The sequence below is a fragment of the Apaloderma vittatum genome, unplaced genomic scaffold (genome assembly GCF_000703405.1).
Source record: "Apaloderma vittatum isolate BGI_N311 unplaced genomic scaffold, ASM70340v1 scaffold41410, whole genome shotgun sequence".
In the NCBI taxonomy this organism is placed as follows: Eukaryota; Metazoa; Chordata; class Aves; order Trogoniformes; family Trogonidae; genus Apaloderma; species Apaloderma vittatum.
The window spans coordinates 103653-131139 of NW_009697139.1; the positions used below are offsets into that span (position 1 = coordinate 103653).

General features: G+C 40.1%; 1 protein-coding gene across 1 annotated transcript in view; it reads right to left on the reverse strand.

Annotated features, from left to right (window-relative positions):
• MPPED2 (metallophosphoesterase domain containing 2) overlaps nucleotides 1-27487 on the reverse strand; it is a 97705-nt gene that overhangs the window by 64098 nt on the left and 6120 nt on the right. Inside the window, exon 2 of the mRNA XM_009877198.1 lies at nucleotides 1331-1512. Coding sequence (XP_009875500.1) covers nucleotides 1331-1512 — 182 coding nt within the window. The remainder of the gene's footprint in view (nucleotides 1-1330; nucleotides 1513-27487) is intronic.

Consider the following 27487-nt stretch of genomic DNA (forward strand, 5'->3'; position numbering starts at 1 on the left):
CTTTCCTCAACCTATATACACACCCACCTACTTCTGCTGCTCCTTACTTCCCAGTCCTGTGACCACACTCCTAGAAAAAGGACAGTTTTGAGCCCGTAACATCTAGTACCACTTTCTAGAAATAGGAATGATGAAACTAAATTACAGTAATATAGAGGTATCTGGAAACCTCAATCCCACATGCACAGCAATAAAAAGAAGGAAAAGTGTTCTTTTAAATCAGGCTGTGTTAATCAGGAGGTCAGAAGAAAGATAAAAGAACAGTACAGAGAAAATGCAAAGGTGGGTGAGAAGATGGAGAATGTGGAAGGCTCTTGCATTTTAAAATTAATTTTGTAAATCCAAACGTTCTTTGCTTCTCTATTGAAGGGTCAGCCACAAAACTCCAATGGAATAAAAAGATGCTATTAAAGGCACATAGAGAATGAGGCTATCATACTGCACGCAAGAGAGAGTTGCAGTGACTGAGGTAAAGCCTGATGACACAGTTATGTTTTCAAGGGTTTTTTATATAATGCTGTAAATTCATTCTAACGTTTCTTGAAGATGGGCTGCTCGAGTCACCTTCACCTCTGAGTATTTCCAGTGCAGGTGGTGACATGGCAGTGCACATGTCACAGCCTCCCAGTGGCATTTATAAATGGAGCATCCTCCACAAGGCCTCCACCTTCTGCTGTTGCAATTTAACTGCAGCAACTGGCCTCAACTGTAGCAATACAGTACCAAGGCACTGTTATCAAATACAGCAGAATATGAAAGCATTCTACCAAAGAGGCACTGAATGCATGTGTTCAAAGTTAAAATGCCAGGACACTACCTCAAAGGGGCAATTATGTGAATTCCAACCCCCCAAAATTGTCTTCTTCCCAACAGTATTACCCAGTTTGCCATCCTGTATTAAGGGAAAAAGGATTTTCATAATTTTCAGATATGTTGTAGCCTTCAGCATTGCTTTCAATTATGGTAAACCCAAAATACAGAGAACAGTAGTTTTAGCTGTGGATATAAAAGCCCACAGCAACAACGAAAGGGACATTGTATGCCTTCATATGAGGTGCTATCACCCCCTCAGCACACACATAAGGCTACACAGTCCTTGCCGTGGAATGACAGGATCTTCTCCCCTGAGATAATGCAGAAATACAGGGAAGTCTCTAAATTTGTCTTAATTAACAGAATCATACTGAGGCTAGAAACAGCACATCACATGAGGACAAGCGAAGTACGGGTGGGGGGAGATTTTGAAGTGCTCTAATTCAATTAGGCGGCAGTGACTGACACTTGGACAGGAGAGGTTAATTGGGGTCACCAAAATGCAGTAATTCCTTACCTAACCAGTCATTAAACTTCTTAACCTCTGAGGGCAGTCCCAGTTCGGTGAAATCGCCCGTGTGGAGAAGGATGTCCCCATAAGGCATCTGGATGCCATCTGTTCTGGAGTGTGTGTCTGAGACGCAGACAAATCGCGTGTGGCCCGCTGGTTTTGGAGTGTCATATGGGATGGGGTCGACCCTAAAGCAGACACATAAAGATCTTGTAATAGTTACAAGGTTAAAACCCTCACATCTATTATTTCAGATATCAACACAAATCTATCTCTACCTAAGCATGCACACACACACACATATATATATATATATATCCATTTACACACACCATGCTGAAAGAAATGACTCTGGAACACAATACTGTCAAAAGTCCAGAAAGGATCACAGTGCTTCTTAAATACTTACCTGCTAAAGAAGGAAGATTTAAAAAAATACATAAGATATGGACAGTTTCTTATAGCAAATTACTGAAGTTAATTTGAACATTGGAAAAAATTGATTAGAGAGACTTTGAATTCAGACATATTTTCTTCCATCACCCAATTATACACAAACAGGTACAGTGACTACTAAATGACAAGTCTCACGGGTGGGTCAGTAACAGGTTCTAACTCGAGCTGTGCAGCTTAGCATGTGATTTTGTTCAAGGGCACAGGCACTCCTACGGACACCATCAGGAATACTCGTTTACACACAGTCAGGTACATTCAGTTCTTTGATGAAGCCTGGAAATCACAGAACTGAGTCTAATGACAATTTCTTACCCTCAGATAAAATCCTGAGCTCATCTTACCAAAATCTATTAAGTCAGGAACTGATGTGGTAGAACACTAAGCAACCACAGATAAACCTTTTTTTTTTTCCTACAGCAAATGATATAAAAATTTAGTTCAATTGGCTATTTGCAAGCTAATTTGATCTTATCAATTATATGAGACCCATCATAAAAGTTTGGTCTTGAGGTGGTTCAGTTTCGATTTTTTTAAATTTTAGCAGAATACACCAAAATAATAGGGAAGCAAAGTGCTTTATGCATACTTGGTGGTTAGAAGTTCTAATTCGTAGCAGAATAACTTAGAGCACAAAAGGCAACGCATTGCCTACTTTGGAATGGTAATTATTTGTCTTCAGTTACCACAATTTGATTTGCTCAGCATAATTCAACATTTGAATACCACAGCATCTGGGTTAACACCACAGAAAACTCCACCCCAACTCCACAAAACTTCCATTCCATTAACGTGCCACTTGGATCATGTTCCTCAGCTAGAACTTTGGAGGTGTTGGGGAGTTATGTCAGAATAATAGTCCACTTAAATCTCAAATCATCAGAGCAGTGAAACCAAGCTCTAAGCGTTTTAAAGCATCCAAAACAATGCCTGTCTAAGACTTATTGGGACAAACTCGCACAACAAACACAAAATTAAATAGGTTTTATTGGTTTTGCTCTCTACATTGAATGAAAAGAAAAACAGCTAGCACACATCACTCTGAATCCGTTTTTCTTAAATCCTCATAGTCGCAAAGCAATGTATCATCAGTAATGGAAACCAAAGCACAAATCCTAACAAATAAAAATTTTTGAAATATTCCTTTACGCACTGAACTGTATTTACTATTTTTAGTAACTAAATTAGTATTTAGTATTTACTACACACTGAATTGTGTGAAAACTTCCATCAGTGTCTTTAACTTCAGCTCCCTACACAGGTGAGAAAGTCCAAAAACTTTCTCCAGGGAGCAATTCAGCTCCCTATGCTGAGGAGTTTATAGTGCTTCAAGAAATCAGACTCCATATGGATATGTACCGGTCTCCAGTGGAAAAACATCCATGCGGACACGCTTACTAACAAGACTTTATCAAGTCTTTTGAATTTGGTAGAATTTCAGCACAGCTAAAATTTCAGCACAGGGGGCAGAGGGGAAAGATATTTTTTGCTATACTACATTTTCCCAGGTACTTATAATTAAGTATTTCCACTCAAATTGCATTTATTACAAAAGTAACCACATTTAGTTGCCACGGTCCACTGAATTAATTTACAAAATCCAGGCTATACAAGATGATTTTTAGTTTAATACAGTCTTTTAATAATTTAAGACTTTAAAAATATATTCTACTGCAAACTGGACAGGATGAGAAGAGGCAGTTTGGCAGATAATGTTTTTTGAGTTCGGTATTGCACCTCCTGTTCCAAAGCACCAGGTACAATTAGTTGAACCATGTAACTGGTTACTACTACAGAAACACACCACAAAAATCTCAACTCCAGCAATCAATCGATCCTTCTCTGCAAAGGTCAGAAATTAATAAGGTTGTTATTACAGAGGAGAACTCATTTACCCATTGAAATCACGCTGGCAAGTGGGCCAAAACTGTAATTATAGGCCATAGTGCTCTTGTAGCCAGTGTCTTCCTCCCAATTACTGAAGGTAAGCCAAAACTTCTCCAATAGTATGTGGCACAGTAAACATGCGGGTCCCTGAATCCACATTCCCGCTCTTCCCAGTATGTTTACTCCAAAGAACACAAAAAATGAATGCCAGCTTCCATCACTACCGCTCACCTTGTTGAGATCCCCTCTGTCTGAGCTATGACCAGCACTGCCTGCCTCTGGGGAGTCCAATTTTGTTCGTACACAGCAGCTCTGCTTTTGCTATTCTCTGCAGTTTGTTTCCAAACAAATTCTGTTCTGCTTTAGGCAATCCCTATTAGAGCATGACACCAAAATCTGGCTTAGGATTGTTCTATTCATGGAGTAACTTACTTACAGAAAATTCTATAATCAAAACTCATTAAGATCCTGACCCTTCTTTACAAACACTATGATGTTGCCAAGTAACCTTTTTTCTACATCTTAGCTTAATTTCTTCTCTTATTCAGTAGTGCTTGCCTTTTAAGTATTTGAAAGTGAGATACTGAAGGTTATTGTGTTCAGCTCGTCAATTTATCTTACTCAAAACAGTCCTTCAATAGAAACTTAATAAAGGTGGTGTTATTGCCAGTCCTAAGGGCTAAAGTGTTTTTTTTTTTCCACCCACAGCTACAGTATGGCAAACAGTAATGAGAGATTTTTCTTCCTCACTGCATCACAAGAGGATTGGCCCCTGAACTTGCAAGATCAGCTACCACAGCAGGCAAGGCACTACCTTTTCACAGCTTTTGGTGACCCACTAGCAGCTTCTACCACCTGGGCTCTGGACATCATCCATTCTCCTGGCGATCTGCTCACCTCAGAGCCCAACATCTGGGGATTATAGACTGGCATTTCTAAAAGCTCTGCAACAGCTATGCATCTGACCCTCCCTGCAATTCAACAGGAAATAAAATAATTATTTCTGCCCTGCCCACCACCAGTCTCTGCTGAATCAGAGCACACACCTAAGAAATTTCAATGTAGTCTTTATCATTTGCTCCAAACACAGTGCATCCAGCTAACTCTGACACTCTCCATCGCTTTATTTTTTCAGTCTTCTTGAGCTGGCAGACTGAAACATTTTACATTTACATTTACAGCCTATTTGATCACTGCATTTGGAAAAGCGTGCTCATGGAAGGATGCAGTAAATGTTATTCCAGAATAATTTAAATGTTTGTACATTAGGATTAATATAGCAATCAAGAAATGGAAAACAATCTGACAAAATAGTCAAGTATCAAAATGAATGAGGATTTTTCTGCCTTAAGTTAGCAAATTATTTGGGGCACTTCCTTTACCAATAGCTATTAATAGGTGCTTATCTAGTGTAAGACACCGTGCACCTTATAAAATCAGGCACTTTGGTGTTTTGTCAAAAGTTTCTGTAAGACCCAGAATGAAATCCATTAGGCAGTTGAGCAATGACTGCTTTCTAAGACGACAGTAACCTGTCACATTTAATGCACTTACGACAATGGTTTAGGAATCAGAAGGGACCAAGTAATCCTCATGCACTTCTATAAGGACCTTGTTTATCAGATAATTATTTGGCTTCATTACACTGCCCTTGCCACCAGTTGTTCTCACTCAGAGTAAGAGGCCCTTAGGTACAAACCTGAAATTTACAGTTCCTCACACCTTGCTGCAGCTGAATCTGAGGACAACACAAACTCTGCTCCTCTTTGGCTTACTCAGCTGTCACTAATCAGGATCTTCCCCCAGAACCATGGTGACCACGGCACTGCCAAGCTAGCAGGGGGTGCAGGTGGGCAAGCCTGCCTCCTGTTACCCAGGGCAGCCCCCGCGCTGCACTGGCTGGGCTGCTGGCACCAGGGACCGCACGGGCTCAGGATGGACACTGTCCTCGACCACTAGACAGCAGATTCTGTCCTGGCTTTATGCCTTGAAAGAGGAGATTAGTAAATAAGCAACAACGGACAACGCAGAAGTTACCAAAGGGAACCTGACAGCGAGGTAGAAGCATTGAATTCAGAAACTCAGAGGAGGAGAACACTGGGCCTTACACACGACTGGAGGCAAAGGACTTGATTTAAGATGTCACACCATGGAACAGACATGTCAGTTGTGTGCTTCGGCCCAAGCTTAACGCTAGTTACCCATAATGAGGTCTTATAAATCAGCAGCGTTAGGAAGTACCTCTGAGACTGAAAGGTCAGCGCAGCCCTCCAAGAGACACAGCGGCAGGCAGAATTACACTGGGACCCTGTTTTCAGAGAAAATTTAGAAGACACAAGCACTATTTTTCTCAAAGAAATACAAGTTCAGATTGCAAAGGATAATTCTGCATGGGCGAGTTCAAATGCTGAAAAGACAGGGCTCTGGCTGGGTCGGCCGGTCCCTGGGAATGCCGGTGCTTCCAGAGCCGAACCCGCAGCCTTTTCCCTTCTCTGCTCTCTTGGGTTTTGAGATATGCAGACCCCAAATCCCCCCTTCTAGAACAATTCCCAAGAAACCAATTCATCCACGAAGACGGAATAAAAATCTTAAACATTAAGCCAGGAAGAATTTTCAGTTCCTAACGTTAAATAAATCACTCAGATGAATGCAGCATCTATGCTGGACAAAACATTTACAGATGCTGAAAATCTCTCCCCTGCCTCAAATCCTACAACTCAAACCAGCGCTACTTACTGCTTACAGTCCGCTACTTTTTAAGCTGGTTCTGCTGGCTTTGCAAAGGGCCAACAAGTCAGCAGTCAGAGCAGAAGATCACATCATTTTATTCTTTCCCAGGCTCACCAGACGCACGAGCAGTCCTGTGACACAGAGGCCCCTGTCCTTCCTAGACTCTGTCACATCATACGCTGACTTTTCATCCTTAATAATTTCTCCATTGGGCTATATCTTTGACTGAATTTTTGAGTTTGTTTTTTATGACATCTAAATTAGTATTCATTATAGATCCATTTAAGCATAGACTTCAAGTCTGTGTGCCACATAAAATCTGTGTGTTGTTGCATTACTCTACTGTTTTGGGAGTCGTTTGGAGACACACTATCTGGTAACTACTCTATATTAAAAACATATCCATATTACTAGCTTAAAAAATCCCACACATCTACTCACACTTGCTATGAATAGTCATAGTTTTATTTATTTACAGTTTAGCTTCCTCTTGCAAAATCTTTATACTCTTCCTGCTACTCCTATTTGCAAAATTTTTAAACCAAATACTTCTTTTTAAGAGCCAGTTAACTTGGTATATTTATTTTAGGATTAAAACACAAACATTTTCTGCAAAACACTTTAAAAATCTTGTTCCAAATGCTATTAGTTCCCTCTCCTCAGCTAAGGCAACAAAAGATGATTTTGTTGAAATAGGAAAACAATAGCAATATCTATTTTCTACATCTTCAGCTTTTTCTTTCTTTGAATTCATACCTCTACCTCTACATACGACCCTTCTGGCACAGTAAGTTCAAGTGAAGAGAAGAATGAGAATTTCTGTGGAAACTCCTTGCTACAGTACTTAAACTATTTGTTACTTTAGTCAAATCTCACAGCTTTGTTATTCTGTCATATCTGTTATTACTCTTGGAACTAATACCAAGTCCTGGAGTTGTATGATCACGAGACGTGTGGCTTAATTATTTTTTTCAAAATACACCAGTAAGTCTCTCGGCTGAATCAAAATACATGAAATGCATCTGTATGTCCTGCAGATGTCCAAGAAATTGAATTAAAATAGAAGATGGTACCCAGGGGGAAAGTCAGACACCACAGGTTACCAGGGCTTTCCGCAGCCAAGACGGCAGCAAACTGTGCCCGCCCTCCTATATGGAGATCTGTGGCCCTGAAAATTCACTCTAGTCAGAACTACTATCACTTCATAACTTGAATTTACAAATTCCAAACAAGCTATAGTGATTATTTTATAAAATGGTTTGGTAAAACAGATTAACTTCTCCATATTTCTAACTGATCTCGAGATTTTTAAAAGGGAAGCTACAAAAACTTTCATGAAGACAGGGGGACAGGCAAGTTATCTGATCACGTTGTACCCTCCAACAAAAGGTGGACAATCTGCAAATTCTTACAGCATAAATTCAGCACACCAGACAGATACCCAGACATTTCCAGTCGGAAAAATATATAAATGCGCATACACAGAGCTGATTCTGTGATACGACACACGCTGAAAGACACAAAGCCAAATACTCATTTCCTCTCAGTAAACACAATGAATATCAAAAAATAGCACTGCTTTAGTTGGCTGCTATCAGCCATTAATTGTTTAAATCATACACATTAGCGCTTTCATTAACTTGACTGTGTCTTTCAGTATGGTCAAACACCAAGAAAACATCTGGTTTCTTCTCTGACTAAAAATAAAGGGATGCAAATACCTTTCAACACTCACTGGTAGATCTTATTCATACTAGCACATGTACCCAAGAAATTAGCTTGGAAGCCACACCTCTTCTGGAAACCTCCATGTACATGTGTCACCCATCACAACCTTAGAGAGAGCTCTGGAAACTATAAAACAGAGGTCTGATACTTATTTCAGAAATGGCACTAATTGTGTCTCAGTGCAATCTAGGGGAAAAAGAAAAAAAAAATAAATCACATTTACAGACCCACGGGAGGATTCGGTGCAGCACTCAGCAGCTTACTGCCAACGCTTCCAACAATTACAGTGGCAGGGAAATGATGAGTCTTTTTATTACAGGTTTTGGAGCTGTTTTACTTCCAGTGAGATTTATGAGATTAAACAGAAAAGACCTATATTATCCACAGTCATCATTTAGGCAAACTTAAGAAAATCGTCCTTCATAAGGAAACTTACAATAATACATCTTCTCTGTCTGATATAAACCAGAGTCCAAACTCTGTTAATCCCAGACTCTGGTCAGTAATAAAATCAGAAAGAGCTAAAATCCAGATTTTCTTTGCTGTTCTTGGGGGCAAACAGTCAGTCTAACCTAACCTCCTTTGATATTAATGGGAATTCAGAAAATGAGTTGCTTGAGCGCTTTCAAAAATCCTATTAATCATCCCTTTGCAGAAAAATTCCTTTTTAGGTCATGAAATACCTTCTAAAATTTGGGTGCAAGTGGCTTTCCAAAGATTACATAAGCAAAATAGAACTGAAAACACTATCAACATCAGTATCTTCATCACTTTAAGGCGCAAGCAAAAGTATCCTTTAAATAAAACAGTAAATTGCCATTTTCATGCTGGTATGGTTTTGTTTAAAACTCATTAAGAAGCATTTCTCCTCACATTCTTTTGTTGTTGTTGTTGGGGGACTGCTGCAAACTATGCCTTCTACCCACTCCAGAATAACTCATATACTGATAAACTGCACCCACTAGGAAGGTGCGTCAATAAGCTCTCTACACCAAAAGCACACTTTTTTATTTCCTTACTATAAGCTCTGCAAAGATTGACTCATTAAATATACTCAGGAGGTGCATTCTGGCACCCCAAACTCCAAAGAGAAGTGAACTGAGATCCAATTTTAATTTAAAGATAGGATTTGAAAAACGCACATTTTTTTATTCTGCGAGAGCGAGGCTGAATTAATGTGTGGTGTCCCTCCATTTCAATTGCATGACTCACAAATTGGGGTGAACTTACTTCGATGGTGGAAACCAGACAGAAGGCTTTAGCCTCTACTTCAACAGTTTTTCAGATCATAATGCCAAAAAAAAAAACAAAACCCAAAAAAACAAACCTACACCCTAAAGCAAACAGAAGCAGATCTCCAGGACAGATTAAATGTAATTGGTTTTGCTCTAACTTTATACACCAAAAATGCCACCTTTCTCAGAAATCAGGATAATTTTAGTCAAAGGGACAAATGTAGAAAAACTAATGAGATGATTTATAATCACAAGGTTGTGCCAGAAAAGTATTGAATAAGCACGTATTGCAGCATATATGCCATTTCTTATGTCCATTTGCATTAAAAATGAAATCTGGATTATCCTCAAATGTACAGTATTCATAAGCATAACACAGTATTTTTTCTTAGAGATGATAAATTCAGAAAACAGACAATAACTTTCAGGTATTAAGGCAACTGAACTTCAAGGCACACAAAATTTTGAGAAGAACTGATTATTTTTCAGAATTTGCTACCAAATCTAAAAATCTATGTTTCAGAAGCAGATAGTGTTTATAGGCCCACGTGGTTAAGCTTTAGAGCGTGTGCAGAAAATCCCTTGAGGTTGAACTTTGTTTTTTTTCTCTCCAACACATATTTGGTCTAAAGCAGCTACTTCAGACTTCACAGACTTTCAGCTCTGGAAACACAAGTGGTGTTCTTTAATCCACAAGTGAAGTACACAGCGCAAGTAAGAAATTCTACACTTTGCCTTCTCATTCATTTTACTTTCTGACCTGAGGTATCACCCTCTCCAGGGATGAGATGCAATTCAATCTCCATGCAAGCAAAGTGTTAGTCCTCTCCTAAACAGAGCGCGGCTAATCATGAGTCTCTCTGCTGCTCTGCCTTATGATTCGACGTCCACAGGGGTGATGGAACTGAGTCCAAAGACCTGTTCAAAAGGACGACAATTCATGCTGGGCAAACACCACCAGTTCCCATTTTTAAGTCACTAAGGGCACAGAGGGCCATCAATACGCCTATGAAATTGTCAGTGATGTTAGTACTGAGATCAGTGAACAAACAGAGCAGAACATATAACTCAAATAAAAAGAAATTTCCTAGAACTCATGCAGTATGAGATACTATTTTAAGGAAGTAAAATGGCAGACACTGTACGTTATCTACAAAATCAGTTTGTGGATCTGAACAAGTAGAAAAATCTGTCTCTGTTACGATGTACATTCTCTTCTGCATCTAAACTCCTACAAACTTTTTGAAGGCGTTAGTAATAAATGCTTCCCATCAAAAATCCAGGCATTGTTAACACTATTTTCCTACTTAATAAAACCCTTCATAATAGACATGCTGTCTTAAAGGGCCTTGTGCCACTCAGTCTCATGTATATGAATTATTTCAGCTATTGTCAAAGGTTTCAGCCTCTAGCTCCTCTTAAGGTTTAAGAAGCTTTCTGCAGAGATGATGATAAAATATAGGCAGTAATTTATCTCTCCTTCTAAAGTTAAGTCCTTGTTTTTAAAAGGAATAGAGAGAAGGTTATTAACTAGCTTTCACCAACATCAAAATACAGGTTCCTACTCAGCACTGAGGTTACCAAAAAGCTCAGCACTACATTAAAACGATGACTGAAAATATGTAAGTTTTCATGTTACACAGTCATGCAGCTGGCCTAATATTCTATATCCTAGTAATTCCATTGTCACAGATTTTGACATCAGTCATCTTAAGCTCAATTTGAATTCTAGATTTAGACTGGTGAAAGATCTGAATCAGTCTCAGGATGTATAGAAAAATATAAATTCCCTTTCTATAATTTTCTTTGAGAAAAAAAACAAAACAAAACAAACCAAGTTCTGCTCTTAGATATGCTCTCAACCCTTCACAGCAACTTGGCTGGAGATACAGAAATATAAAAGATGACTTTGGGCATCAAATGCAACTGGAGAAAATTTTGCACTTTTATCTTTCTATTCCTTATCTTTCTAGTGCAATTGTCTTCATTACAGCTAACATCATCTCTGTGACATACACGTCCAACATCTCCATCGCCGACAGAACTGTAATTCCTTGGTGGCTGGACTGGAGAGGGCTGTGGTGTGCTGTGCCACACATACTGAAAGCAGGTTCTTTTATTTATAAAAGATCGTGCCAAATATCTTCCCAGCTAGAAAGATTACATAGGATAGCTTTCTCCCTCTTTTCTCTCTCTCCAGTATTAAACAACTTATCACAAGGAAACCACAGGTGAGAACAGCATACATTCCACAATATTTCACGATACAAATATTAGTTAGAGAGGAAAAAAGCTTGGTAGATAAAGTTATAGCAGGGGAGAAATGCAATCTAATGTCTGCACTAGCAGAACACTGCATTAATGTGGATTCAGCTGGAGATACTCCTTAGAAATGTACAATTCATTCTGACTTACTTTCCCCCTTTATTTTCTTTTTCAAATCTCACTCATTATTTAGTGTTCTCACACACTTTCTCCTAAGCAAGGAGTACTTATAAGACTGAGGCCACTGAACCCAGAACCACTGTCTTCTTACAAAAAATAAATCAAAAAATCTTAAGGATAAAAACCAGCAGTGAATATTTTTGTTGCACCATCACTATAACTTTTTTATGGCATTTATTTGACACATCACATTTAGACAACATAATGAGAAGCACTCGGGATCAGGAGGCTTTATCAATAGTGTAGTTAATAGCAGAGGGTTTGTGGCCAACCACAGTGTTACAGGGTATCTTAAAACATTTTTGTTTTGCTTATACTTCTATCATAAAAATTAATGACTTAAATGTCCTCAGTGGAAGCATCTGGGACGTTCACATTTATCAGAATTGTTACTGACTTCTGCAGTTAGCAATTATACTTACTGTATTAAACAATTTATTTCCAAAGACATATCCCCAAAAATCAAATAAATCCAAAAATGAATTATAGTCAAGATAGAAATCTACCTCAGGGATACTTTTAGAAAAATCAATTTAAAAATGCATTTACTTTCACTCCTATGCCATTAAATAAGGTAGGAATAAAAAGAGAAGAACAGAATCATTTTGATTTCAGTATTATCTACAAGTCAATTCCAAAGCCAAATAAGCTGATATGCAGCCTCTCTATGAGAATGTAGTAAGGTATTACAGTGTTCGACTCGGAGGTTGTTGCTAATTGTACAAACCTACTTGGTAATCACTTAATATGCAACAGAACACAAGACCTTGACAGCTTTGAAAACTAGCTGCTTTACAAATCTGTGTTGCACATGATCAAAATTTTGGTTTTACGTGGCAGATGTAGAAGTGCGTTGTAGAAAGTAATTTCCACGTCAAATACAAAAAACAAATACTTTGTAGCTTTCAAACTGAGAGAAAGGCTATCACCATGAAAACACCCAGGAAGGAGAGAAACAAGCTGCACCACCTAACATTTTACCATACAAAATGAGATGCGGGCAATGTAATTTCACTTACGTGATTCAGTTACAGGCAAGGCAAATGCCACCTCACTGATAACACTTCGAAACAAAAAGGGGAACTTCATTACTTCAACCAATGCATTAGACATGTAAAAATTATGAAACATCCTATCTGCAGCAGAACAAATAGAAACAATCATTTCACATTTGGACAGGAATAACCAAGGTGGGTGAAATTCATCCTATTGGGCTGGGTGCTGGGAAGGCACAAACTGAGTAACACAACAGTTAAACTCACAGTCAGTGGTACATAAAGGCTCACACACACAGATGAATTCCACCAAACCCAGCATTAATAATCAAAAGAGATAAATCGTACCTCAGATTACCCAAACCATGAATTAAACTCACAGACAGCAACAACCAAAAAAAAGGAGCAACAAAATTTAAAAAAAAAAAAAAAACACCACTCCACACCTTTTTTAAATGCAAAAGAATGTTTTTTCATTGTTTTTATTTATCTTCCGGTTTCCTGAAGCTTGGAAATAGGAGGAGGTAAGAAGTAAAACAGGCTGTGTGCAAATTACAAGTGCCACAGCTTTTCCTATACGAGTCCCCAGGGAGTCCATTTATTAGGAACAGTCCTGTTTTCCAGTTTAGCTTAAGCACTTTTCCTAGAGAATATGAGGGTCCATACCAAGAGGAATTTCAAAGTACCAGTTGCAAAACAGCCTTTTCTGCAGGAACTATCTTAAATCAGTTTCCCCATATGGATACACAGTCTTGCTTTTCATCTTCATTCTTCTCTTAGTACTCAAAAAGAAGAGAAACGTCAATGTTTGGAAAAAACTAAATTACATAAATATATGGAATATCACAGTGTAGCTGACGATGAGTGCACCCAGTTTGGGTGGGCTATGTTTTGGTTTTTTAAAACAATTAAAATCATTTTCACTTTGACTATGTGTATGTGCAAAATTGCATCAACCTACTCATCCACAGTAATTTTTATCAGCGTGCAAATGAACTGTCAGTTCTTTTCCCTGTCTTTATGAAGCCAGGAAAGGATACCTTTCCAGAAAGACACTATGCCAGAACACTGTAACAGCTTTTCAGGGCTATAGAGAATTGCAAATGTAAAAAAAAAAAAGCTTCTATGAGTCTTCAGGAAAAAATCATTACTAAAAATTCTGTGAAAGATATTAACTAGCAGCATCTCTGACAGGCTTACAACTATTATGGTAAGGAAACAGGCTAAATAAGTAAGTTGCTCAAGAAAACAAAAAAAAAAATCCCAAATACAAAAATTTGGCAACAGCTGCCAACTATTTCTTCCTTTACATCTGGATCCATTTGTTTTTAAGTTTTCTTTACATTTCTGCATTCTGGCCTTGCCACTGAAATTTCCCGTTGGACAGCACGCAGGACTTGTGCTCGTGCTTACTGAAGTCAATCAAGTCAAAGTTCATAGTGACCAGAACGTTACAGGAATGTGAGCTAAGTGAAACTATTTTGTTCACATCAATACTTTAACAGTCATCCATATTAAACAAAATTAGCAGTTAAGATTCTTAGTTCTTTGACTAAAGTGACTAATTTTCTGCAACCTTTCTCCTCCTTCCTCCCTCCAAAATTTTTGGCAATCCAGAACAGACTTACAGACTGTTTCATAACGAATACTGCCCTTCAGGGCAAACTGGCAAGTTACTTCAGTCTGTGCCAGAAATCCATCCTGCAATTCATTACTCCATCTAGCTCTACTCGACCGGTTTACTTCGGGCCTATAAAATCTCCTACAGCCTGTGAAGACTTGAGACTAACCATATCCCTTAAAGGGCAAAATCGTCTCTTTCTAGGACTGAGGAGCTCCAGTCAGTCTCCTTTCTGAAAAATCGACTGCTCTAAACTTCTCCTAGGAATGGCTTTGCTGCAGGCAGCTGTAGAAACCAAATGGCAGCACGTTTGGAAGCTTCCCAGTGGCAACTACTTTTGCGTAAGAAACCACCTCTAGCATTTCCTTTTCTCCTCTGCTATTACCTATAGTAACAAGGATCACATCTATTTCTCTCTTTGTCAAATGTTACATTTTTTAAAATAACGATCATCTTTAACTGACGAAGAGAATATCATGCAGTTCCAAAGAGCTATGCTCATCTCACCCACATAAATGACATTTACTTGTCTGACACATCATAATCTCCCCAAAGACCATTTCTCACTGAAGCAATACCTCGCCGTTACTATGACTTGATACCTGCATACCCTTTACAGCATGTCACTGAGCAGCAAACACAACTTACTTTAACAAGCATGGGTGCACATTTTTTGTAAAGCTACTAATTAAAGTGGCTAACAATCATTTGCATGTAGAACATCAACATTCACCGCATCTTCCTTATAAGCCACTCTCCTTCTGTGCGCATACACACAAACATGATCCAGTAAGTCGCTCTGCCCTTGACCTTTGTTAAATAACCATGCCCAGAGAATAGCCTGAATTACAGCCTTGCCATTGAACTATTTCTCAGTGTGAGGCGACCTGCCAGGTGTACACACCATCAGCCCCAAGACTTCAGCGAGCAGGGGTACGCCCAGCTATCCTCGATGCGGACAAGCCAACTCTCCAACTGGAATCTAACCTCGCAGGAATTTAACAAGGTCTCTGACTCGTGGCATCTGCCACTCACTTTTCAGCTCCCAGCCTGATGGCAAAAATGCAATTCCAGTCCAAGCATGATGGGAACATGCTTATATGTGGAGGGACAACTGCAGTATGGCATAAAGGGAATTCAGCCCTGGGACATTAAGTATGGCCTGCCACCAGTTTAACGAGATGTCAGAGCAGCACACTGAGGTTAATGCAATGTACAGCCACTTTTATACTTTGAAGTAAGTGCAGGGAAGTGCTGTTGACTGCATAAACAATGCTCTGATTTTTCACACTACTAAGAAAAAGAGAGGAAAGCATTAACTACGAATACCTGTTGTCTCCTGTATTTTCCCTGGTGGTTCCCAGTCTGTTATTGTCTCTTTCATGAGTGTCCCAAGCTCTGCCTCACAGGAAGTAACAACTTGCATCAGAATCTATCAGTCTTACCAAGACGATTGCCTTCAGCATCTACCCCATTCACAGATTTGGTAAATGCCACTATGTGCAGGCTAAGAGTGTAAAATACCAAAGCACAGACTCAGCCATCCTTAAAAGTCAAGAGTACAAAAAGATGAGTCATGAATGGTTTCATGGGTACTTGTCAGGAAAAGTGGAGAAAAGGCTGCTTTCTTCTCCACTAACCCAGTGGAGCCTACAGACAGGTGGTTGGTCACATGTTCCTAACCACTCCTTGTTTCCAGGTGTCTGTCCAGTCAAACTTCTTCCCCATCCCCTTCACAGTGCAGCTGCACTAACAACTGTCTGGAGCCAGTACCACAAGCCAAGATCTCAGGAATCACAGCCTAGACAGGAACATTCACAGGACAGCTGTGCGGACCTAGACCTAGGTCTAATTGCTCTCCTGTGCCCACCTTGCCAATTCTCAAGGCATAGCTGCTGACTCGGACTAGCCCTGGAAGCTGCTTGGCCCCATAAGCCGATGCAGCTCACCGGGGGCAGATGAGTCCGAGCACAAGTGGAGCCACCGGAGCACTGGGGCAGGGCAGGAGTGAAAGCAGTGGGCTGCTCCTTTCTGCAGAAGCTACACGGTGGATCAATGCAACAATTTTCCTAAATGTTACATGTGGGGTTTTCTTCTTCCTATTAAGTGAAAAATAACCTCCTTAGTCTAACGAGAGTCTTCTCTACTTCCAGACAGTTTGATCTTGCACTGTATGTTCGACTTCTAGATGACTCCTTTTGTTAGAGACAGTATTAGACTTGGCCTGGAAACAGACATCCTAAACAGACAAATTAAAAGCAAACAAACAAAATGAATGAAGAAAGGAAAAAAAAAAAAAAGAAAAGCAATTAACTTTAATATCTTGAAATAACAGGAGCCCTGACTGGAGTTTCCTTATTGTGCTAAGGGGCTGTATTTCACAATCTTCTTTACACTCTTCTTTCGCAGTACCTCAGTCCTAACCATCCATGCTTTTTGTTGCTCCACTTCTTTATACTTTCCTAGAACCTAACTGTATCTTTACACAGCCTCATGTATTTATTTGAATTTTAACAGCAGCAAGTGACCATGCTGTATATGAGAAACAGAGTTATGCTCTGCCCAGTTTTATAGACTTTGCTTTTTTATTTTTTGTTTTCCTACAACCACTTCATTTTTTCCTGAGGGACACACTGACATGAATGCCACATTAACTGCCAACTCTATGAGAAGAACATTTCAATCACCCATTACAACTAAGAATCGGACTTCATGAGTCCAACGGCCAGACGCTGTTTCATGCCCTTCCAGTAACCCTGCAGCATGGCTCTCACTGCCACTTCTTATCTTATCGCCGTTTCAAACATTGTCTGCTATGGTTAGACAAAGAGCCCAACCTAAACAATGATGCTAAATGAAGACTTCCTCCCAACACAGTGTTGAACTTCTAATGAAACTGATCACTCCTTAGTGAGATAACAAACCATGCTGGGGTTTTACTGGCTTTAAAATCAAAGTCAAGAGGAAGCAAGCTTCCAGAGAATGGCAAAGCTACTACTGCATGTGAATGTTCTCTCTGGGCAACAGGTAAGCACCAACCATGTGTATGCACATAGATACATGTGTGTAGAAACAAACATACACCATTTGGGTTTTTTGAACCCTTCATCCCTTTTTTCCCTTCAGGAAAAAAAGCCCAGTCAAATTCTCTGAAGGCTTTTTAGCACATTAGATTTTAAAAAGGCAGCTGAAGTGGCTGGGAATTTTCCAGAGTAAAGAACTCAATGCTTTTTAATTTCATTACAATTCAGACAACTCTGCACTAAAAAGCAATGCTAGTCAGAGGAAATAATTTTTGCCATGTTTTTCTAACTGTAAAAGATCTGATACATATGAAACAAAACACAAAATCTAAATCCAGGAAGGAGCAAGACTTTTGCTTCCATACTTTTTCTACACCTGGCCACCTGCCGTCAAGAGTGTAATCTCCATCCTCATTAGGTAGCTCCATTAACATAACTAACATTAGAACTATACTAGCAAACTTCACTAAAATAGATTTGGCCTCTGTGTTCAGACTATCTGCCCTTTCTTCCAGGGAAGCCACAGACAGGAGCTCTAAGTGAGAGTTAAGGGTTTTCAAGGAGAGCAGAGCACCTTGTCCAAGGCTCCACATGACAAAGACCATTCTCCATCCCCTCGGCACAGCATGGCCACAGTGGGACCGTGCTGGCTGCCCACAGCTCCCCAGAGGCCTCAGTACCAGGGAAGGTCCAGAAAGACTATCCTGCAGTTCAAACCAGTGTCCTCCTTTTGAATCTTTGTACCAACCAGTGCCTCGCATCATCACACGTGGTGGCAATACCAGCTGGACAGTTGGCAGTTCAGCACTCTCTATGCTTTAAAGCACTACTCTGGCCCTGCAGAAACTCAAATTCCCATTGATTTCCACAGGTGCACTCAGGCCTTTCAGGACGTAGAACTTATACTGTCCTTGTAGCTTTGAACAACAGCGGCAAATTCTTTACCTCTTGTTTGGAAATTACACACAAGTCTCACGTGGGTTCATTCCAGCTTTGCAATTCACCTACACAGTGAACTCTAAACCAGCTGACACAAGACACAAACCAACAACTCCACAGGTATGTCTCACTAAGTACTTCTGCAAATGAACTGCAAAATCAGCCATAGGTTGTATACAAGACCATTGCTAAACATCGGTGCAGTTTGCTAACTTTGCCTTTCAGCTGCAGTTCCAGTCCCTGCAGCTCCCAGTCCTGTCTTGCTGTAACTGGTTCCTGCTTCAGCAGTCTCCCCAGCCACACCAGTACAACTCTCTGCAGCGACACAGGGTGAACAGGACTGGAGAACTGAACCAGGCTACACGGAGTTTCTCTCCCTCTCACTCCAGGGGATTATTCTGAATTCCCAGTTATGCTACACATACAACACAGACACACGTGGGAGAACAGGACAGCAACGCAAAGGCATGAGGGCTATGCAAACTGGCAGTACTACCACCACCCTCCCTCTCCCAAAAATAATGCAGAAAAGCCCTCATAAAACCATGGCTTCACACACTTATTGTCATTATGAATTTAACAAGCAGTGGCATTAACCAGCTCTCAAACCAAAGCAGATGTTACAAGGGATGTTAGTTTGTGTAGCTTAAAGCAGTCCCAGGTTGCAGGTCTTTGTGAAACCAGTGCAAATCAGATTGCTGACCCATTCAGCAATTTAATATCACATAGTGGAGAGCCTTGACTAGGTGTGCAAGTGAATGATTTCCTAGCTTAGCTTCATCAGTGATGAAATAATATGAGAAGAAAAAAAAAAAAAGGCAGAAATACCACAAAGGAGGGGGGGGGGGAAGTATTTGGTCTTTTTTAGCAATATAGCTCAGTTTAGAAAAATATTCCACAGCATCTTACTGTTTCTGCAAGGATAACGAAGACTCAAACTCAAAAATCTTGATCCCACAGAAACTTGCAACAAAACTTCCACACGCAGAGGTTGCACTTCACTGTTGCAAAACATTTCGCCAGCAACAATTACAAGCTGGCCTTTCAAACACATACGATGGGGTCTGCAGCTCAGTGAAAGCACAAGTTGTTTGTTGTACCCTCTTAATTACTTTCATAAACATCTAGGTCGAGTGCTGCAGAGCAGCATCACAGAAAGCTCCTTCAGGATTCACTTCAAGAAAACCAGAAGCAGCAGCCACCTTCTTACTCAGCGCAGGAAGCAGAAGAATGAGAAAGCAAGTAAAGCTGTCAATGCAGGTTGTTTTCTGTATGCTATTTTCTCTGTAAATACATAAGCGCTGCAGAACGTTAAAAGTCCTTTTCAGACACTGTGTCACTACTAACAGCTAATAACAGGAAATGTTAAGTCAAATAGTGTATTAGCCAAAGCAACACTGATAAATAGCAAAGTCGCCAGGCTTAGCATAAAAATGAAACACACTACTGAAACATAGTGCAGCTTGTTCATACCATGCGCAGTCTAGAATCATGCATAATGTAACAGTGCAACTGCTAACAGCAGGCTCAGAGAAGATAATTTACACTTGTTTTTATGGACATGAGGAACTGATCTTTGAAGTTGTCCCTAATGAGATTCTGCTTGGTCCTAACAGCATCCTGAGAGAATGTGCTGCTTTTCTGCCCTGCATCCGGTGCATATTTATTACAACGCAGAATCCAGACCTATTTAAATTCCACATGTGGACTGGTGTCCCCCCACGCCACCACGAAGTCAGATTCCCACAGTGGGGGAAATACCCACTAAAATGTCTCAGTTTACCTTCCAAGTCTTTTTTGTAATTACCTATACCACCTTTACTAATTACCAAAAGATACATCGGGGTTAGTGAACAACGTTTCTTTCTTCTTTGTACAGTTAAACTCCCAACTTGACTAAGCTGCCAGGTCACTGACAGCTGTATCACACATTGAAGAAGATATGTCCAAAATATAGTCATAAGGCTCCTCAGAGAAAACATGAAGTGTGCCTGTGTAATGGATCAGAAGACTTTATCTCAAAAAACACCACATCAGTAAGACACATCAGTAAGAGAAACAGAAAATGGTTTTGGTATGCCCTGTGCAGTCATTGCTTTAATACTACACCCATCTGGTTTTAAAAGCCCTTTCAGTTATGAGACTGGCAAGAACCATCAAACCAACATCACTAAAATCTCAAATTGCAATTAATGCATTAGCCACAATGCCTCCTACAACCAGGAGCTACTGCGGTGGGACTACTGAAAACTGGCAATGGGTGAAATGCATAATAATCAGAGAACAGACCTCAACTCCATCATGCTCAGGAAAAACAGGTAGTCACATGTACAGTAACACAGGCCTTCTACAGTACTGGACCAAAAAAGACTGAAGTTAAATAAATATTTAAAAACATTTCTTTAAACAATGCCTAATGTAACTTTGGTACGTGAATACTTGGAGCACTGCTGCTAACAAGTGTCACTGCCCGCTCTGACTCATGTTTGGCAGCACATAAGGACAGCTCTCTTCCACACTTCTCCCAGATACAGCTCTTCACTATCACTGTTTCAAGTCAAAGTATTCAAAGTAAACTAAAGCTGATTTTCATTTAGAATAGTATAGTGAGGTACAAACTAAGGCACCTCTGGAACTTTTTCATGCTCCATTCAGCTGTTCTTTCTAGAGGTAACAGCCTTCAGGAGGGTGCTAAAATCAGAACGCTGGGGATGACAACTCCAGCAGCCACCCATGCAGCTGGTACATAATCTACTTTCTCTGCTTGGAAAATAGAGAGAAAAAAAAATCCATAAATTCTTTGAACATACTTGTCAGCACTGTTCATGCCCTATGAATGCACAGTATATTGTTTAAGATTAGATGACTCAGGGGATAGATAGCAGGGTACCCGGGTTTTCATTTAGAGCTCATTGTCTAACATGACCCTAAACAAACAGAAATTCTACCCCCTGACAGCTGTTCGGTGCCTTGAAAAAACCACAAAGGACCGAGCTTTGACTCCTATACAGACTTTCATGTAACAAAGACCACCACAGCAACCAGTGTTCTCTGAAGAAACTCTAGTTCGAATGGAGGCAGAGACTAACCTACCCTCCTGGTTCCACGTGAAGTCCCTACAGGTAAGAGTCGACAGTGATTTGTGGGGAACTTATGAGGGAAGCTCTAACAGTAACTACAATAGCTCTGTGTGCATACGTGGAGAAAGAGAATTCGTTCCCAGTGCACTGTCTGACACTGCTCACAAGCACACTAAGCCCAGTAGAAGAAAAATTGTAAAGAATAAAATAAAATAAATATTTTTTTAAAAGAAGTGTGCCTTTAAAGCCGCGATGTTCTGGCCACAGCACTGAAAGGTTCAAATGACCTTGCCTCAGTGTGCGAACGTACAACCTCTTGGTCAGCATTGCCAGATTCCCTTGTGAACAACTACAAGGCACAAGTCTGGAAGCTCAAACTCTAAAAAGCTTTTGTTAAGAAAATAATAAAACACATACAAACCTGAAAGACAGACTCCGATACTACTGCTGCAGCAATAACGTGCCATAGATTACTGCTGCACCTCATGCTAGGGCAAGATTGCCTTTAAACACATATGCAGACAGTAAAATCGTCACAAATGAAAAACAGCTGCAAGGTGTGTCAAGCACTATGCTTTAGGCCAACACCTTATCTCTGGTTCTTTCTGAGTATTCCATTTCTCAACTTCCATTTAGTCTCTATTAGGCACCTCCAACACATTCCTCTTGCATTTTATTGGACAAGTGTCTGGACCCTGAAGAAATTGCATTGCCTCTTTAGAAGAATATATCCAGAAAATTGCCATTTCTTGTACCAAATCTTCTGCAGACACCTATTTAATCTGAACCAATTAATAAAAAAACCAACCTCTACCAGCTTCCTGACTCTAGTGTTTCCGTTTACACCTTTTCACTCTGCAGTGAATAGAACAACTCATGAAAGATCTTTCTCATTCTGTCGAATGATGTCTTAAAAACCTCCTAAGAGAAATACTCACTGAAAATGGTGACTTTTGCATATCACAGTATTAAATGATAGCATGAACAGACTATCAAAGATCTAAAGATAATTTTCAAAGTAAGTTAATATTACTCTTGGCAATCTAATACTAAATGTGAGGATTCTTTTCAGGAAAATATGCTCTGTATTAATGATATTCAAAAAGAATGAGCCTGAAAACAAACCAAAATCCCACTACATATAGACCATTTAAGTTCCCTGAAACCAATACCAGGGATTTCGTTTTTCCTCTGGCTCAGAGAAAATGAAGGCTCTGCTCTACTTAAGTACATGTTAAAAACATATTTACACATATTTTAAAAACACTGCAGAATTTACACATATTTTAAAAACATTGCAGAATTCTTAGTAACAGTAACTAGCAACAAATGATGAAAATTCCATGAGTTAAAGGTCTTTATTTTGTTGGTAAGGTTCAGAGAGGAACAGTATGTGTGATCGTTCCATTAACACGGCAGCACTCTCACAAAGCAGCAATGCAAAAAAGGCAAGCAGAATGCCACCAAAGGTCATGGCAAGAAAAAAATAAAATAATAATAAAAAAATAATCATTTACCACCCCTAGAGGATTATCATCATCATTTTAATTCTCTGAGGGTGTCTGAAACTTGTATAAGAGTATTTGATCTGTGTAGCCTCATTATACTGACATTTTAGGAGAAAAACTGCCTTACAACTTTGTGCAAACAATTAAAATACCCTCCAAAAGATCTAAGAACTTGCAATGTGAGTCTTGACTCTCTCTCAGTAATCCAAAGAGGTGTCCTAAGTGGAAATTTCCAAGGCATAGAATAATAAGAGCAGAACAAAATTTGTTCTTGTAAACATGCCTTCTTTTCAAAGCTGCAAACATCACTGTTTAACAAACAGAAGATGATGGAAAATCAAACTAATGTCAAGATACGTATAATCAAAAGAAAAACAATTTATTTCAAAAACTTCTAAGTCATTTCAAGGATTACACCTGAGTTCTATATATTTTTTTATATATAAAATTATGTATTTATTTAGTTTTAATTTATTCACTCCTTTCCACCGGGAGGAAAAATTAATCCCTGGCTGACTCAAAATTTACAAAATAAACAAACTATAAAGATGAAATTTCCCCCTTCTTTAGTATCTGCTAATTATGATAATCTTATATGTACATTGTTTATAACTAGAGAAAAGAAGTCCTTGAAAGAATCATAGCTTAAAACTGAGGGAGTCACTTCATCTGGCACCTCTAAGTCACTGGTCCTGTCCCACTGGAAGCAATAACAGTGGCACTAATCACTGCATTTAACAAGTATAGGACCAGGCTCCAATTTATTAAATACACTGGACCACATGAAATTTTAATTCTGAACAATTATTTTTCCCCAAAACTATTACTTCACCACTCACAGGAAAGAAAATGATCCTTTGGTAATTCTCACTGCTGGCCAGAAGTGAATGGGCTTTAAGAAACAAAGAAGCCTAGAGTAATTAAAAAGTAATGACTTTTTTCTTTGTGCTCCCTATATAAAAGGAGCATGAGGGAAGATATATTGGACTAGCACCTTCTTCTTGCCATAAACTGATACAATAGCTAAACGTTTAGGAGTAATGTGCTGACCCTGATGCTCCCAGTCACTACACTCAATTCCTTACACCAGAGAAACTGTAAACGTGGTAAATAGCAAGATTCCTGGCTTACACATACATCAGATAAAAGTCCCTCTATCATGATCCTTTCTCCTTCCCTCCCCCATTCTCCCTCCATCTGCTGCCCTCCTGGGAAGGGAGTGCTACATTTAATGGCTGTGTGCTTTTAAGTCTAATGTGCTGGATATAAGTTAATGCCCAGTACAGTAAGCGGGGACTGTGCTGCAAGGAAGCCTCCAGTACTGTGTTTTTCCTTGTCAACATCCAGTGGAATCTCTGCAGCCCGAATGTCAAGCAGCATGCGAGTCTCAGAACATGGAATCAAGAACGTGTGACAAAAATAGATTTTGCACAACGCCACACAGCACGATTGTTTAAATAATTTTTTGGTAAAAACAGAACAGTTGGGATTTTCTTATTTGTCTCCCCTCTCAACATAATTATTTAAATTTAGAAAATGCACCCATTAGAAAACAGAGCACAGAAAAATAGTGGCAAGCACTGCCCTGTCAGTGGAGAGTACACAGGTGAGCCCTGTCGACAGCATTCTGATCTACAAGACAAGAAAGAACTAACAGACTTGATCCATCACAGTTCCAAAGGGGCCAGCTGTATTTGGGGATCCACCACAGTTCTGAAGGGGACAGCGGTACTTAGGGATTACGGGTTGACTTGCTCTCTGGCCATCCTCTCCAGCCCCATCCTGAAAGCTTCCGCAGCAGCAGCAGGAGACACCAGCGCTCACCCACCAGCGCTTTGTTCCAGTCAGGCTTCATGCAGTAGCTTCTGCAGGATACAAACAGCTCATACGCTGGGAGAAATCTCCAGGTTTATGGAGGTTAAGACCAAGCTTTATGGTCAACTCTTCAGGAGATAAATAAAATGACTGCAACTCCAGGTACCTGAAGTTTATTGTTCGGAATCCAGAGGTAGTTTTCTGCTCTAGCCACTTGGTACTGCTCCGGGCACATCACCAGCTACTGTATGTGTTACTGGGTACAAGATTATCATACGCTGTCTTTTTGCTTGAAAAAGGTGTCAAAATAAAAATCATGAATTAAAGTCGTTGCATTTACTACAGAACAGAATTAGTTGGACTTCAGCCAAACACACATGTTTTGGCTACAGTTTCCTCATAACTAAAAACAATCTCATGCAGTATATTACAAAACTTGCCCTCTGCTATACAAGTCCTAAAAATTGCAATCTTAATGGTCCACATCAAAACCAATAGTAAATGGGCAAGATGTGAGTTTCCAAAACGCATCAAACAATGAGCTCTTTTTATCTTCTGAAATCTCTTCCATGAAATACGTGCAGGTACATATGCAGACACACTTAACTCCTTCCTCTACTTTGCAACGCACTGCATGTACACGCTACAGAAAAGACCAGAAAGCCAGTATCAGGTTTTCTGCAGCAGAAACAATCACACTCAAGTGCATGAAACTACAACTGCATATGCCAAGCATGATTTAAATCACTGGAAACAAGAAGCCGTTGCTTCAAGGACCAAAACTCACAACTCGCTGGAATCCTCGGAAAAAAAAGCTGGCATGAATTAAGAGGTGAATGATTTTACCAGGCGAGACTTGAGAGGACTTCCTGCCCGATGTCGACACTCCTCTCTCTGCGCTAGCACTCGTCTCTTGGGTCAATGCAAGTAACCAACCCCTACACCAAACCTGACTGTCTGTTCCAAGAATCACAGAATGGCCTAGGCTGGAAGGGACCTTAGAGATCATTTAATCCAACCTCCCTGTCATGGGCAGGGACGCCTCTCAACTAGATCAGGCAACACAAGGTGACCAAATGGGGACTGAGCCCGCGACCTTGGTGTTAAGAAGTAACCTTTAAAAAGATCTCGCTGTATTTCCACTACCCCTAAGCACATGTATTTTCTTATATTATATTGCCATCACATTTTACAGAACTCAAACCAAAACTCACCAGGCACTGTTTTGGGAAGGAGACAATGCTGGCCCTCCATTTCTAATTTTTTTCCATGGATACCCATGCTAGGCAATTGACTTGGAAATTAAGTCACTATGGGTAGCTCAAGATCGGAAATGTAAACTTGAGAACTTCCTGGGCAACATTCACCAACACTTGAGCACTTCTGAAATAGTCCTACATCAAACATAAGTAAGCTGCATATAGTAATTTAACATAGACCTCTAAATCCACATTGTTTACAGGGCTTTCCTTTTGCTTATTTGTCCAACAAGATATTCAGACAGGGATTTATAAAATAAAATAAGATCATGTGTGCTAGGTAGCTGAAGCACTTTCCTGAGGCTTGGAATAGCCACCTGTCACAGGGAATATGCTCACCCACCACTGCTGGCAGGGAGGACCAGCCTCACTATGCCACTAGGAGAAAATTACGTGCCACAAAGCTCTACAACGAGACTCCCAGTGTGGGGCCTGCAAGTTTTGTAAAGTATTAACGCCCTGTTTGGAAATCTATGCTCTAAAAGTTGTTTCACAGGACAGATCACATGCTCACCCTTCAGGCGTTACACAAAAGTAAGAATCTGCTGTTTCCACAACACTACCCCTACTGTCCTGCTATTTTAAAAAAATAAATTACAAGCTTCCGGTGATGGTACAGCATCTCGATTGTAATGTATATCCACCTCTTTTTTGCCTAACTACTGCACAGGAAAGAACTCCCTTGGTGAGCAGTCTCTCCAGCACAAGGTACTGTGATAGGGATCACTGCTGCAGAAAGCATTCCTGGTCAGATCCCATCACACACCTGATAAGGAAGAACACACTGTATGTTGTGTGTGGACACGAAATCCTAAGGCAACCGTCACTAAGCATGACTGACCACTAAATGAACTATACAGGCAATGGAATCAGATCATGTAATGAAAATTTCCATTTACGGCACTACTGAAAAGAAAGGGCCTTACAATTAAAGTACTTGTTACCTGAAGGCTTCTTTACATGATTAACAGAGCATAAAAGAATGCTAACAAACACGTGTATAAAATCTCAACAATTTCCTTCCTTTCTCCCTCTCAGCATTTACCACAGGGGCCAACAGACTGACTCTAGAAGGTGTTGTCTTAACAGCACAATTCCATCACCAAAGAAGTAGGGTGAAGAAATGTCCACCTCCTCCCATCCGTGCCAGCTGGCTGGTCTGTAAGCTCACTGTCTCTCACTTCTGCTGGCCACTCCCATAGCCCACAACAACAGCAACAACCCAAAAAAATCACCCACAATGGACATTTGTAACCCAGATATGCTGTATATAGCAGCCCCACAAAAGGCTCTGCCACCCCTACTGGGGAGGTGGCAAGGCGTGTGGCACAGGGGCAGGAACGAGCAGCTGGGGAGCAGCAGGTTCAGTGCCAAAGCCTGTGTATCAAGAACTTCCCCTGCGTCCAGCCCTGCAAGTGACCGACAGGCACAGCTTTTCCCACTCA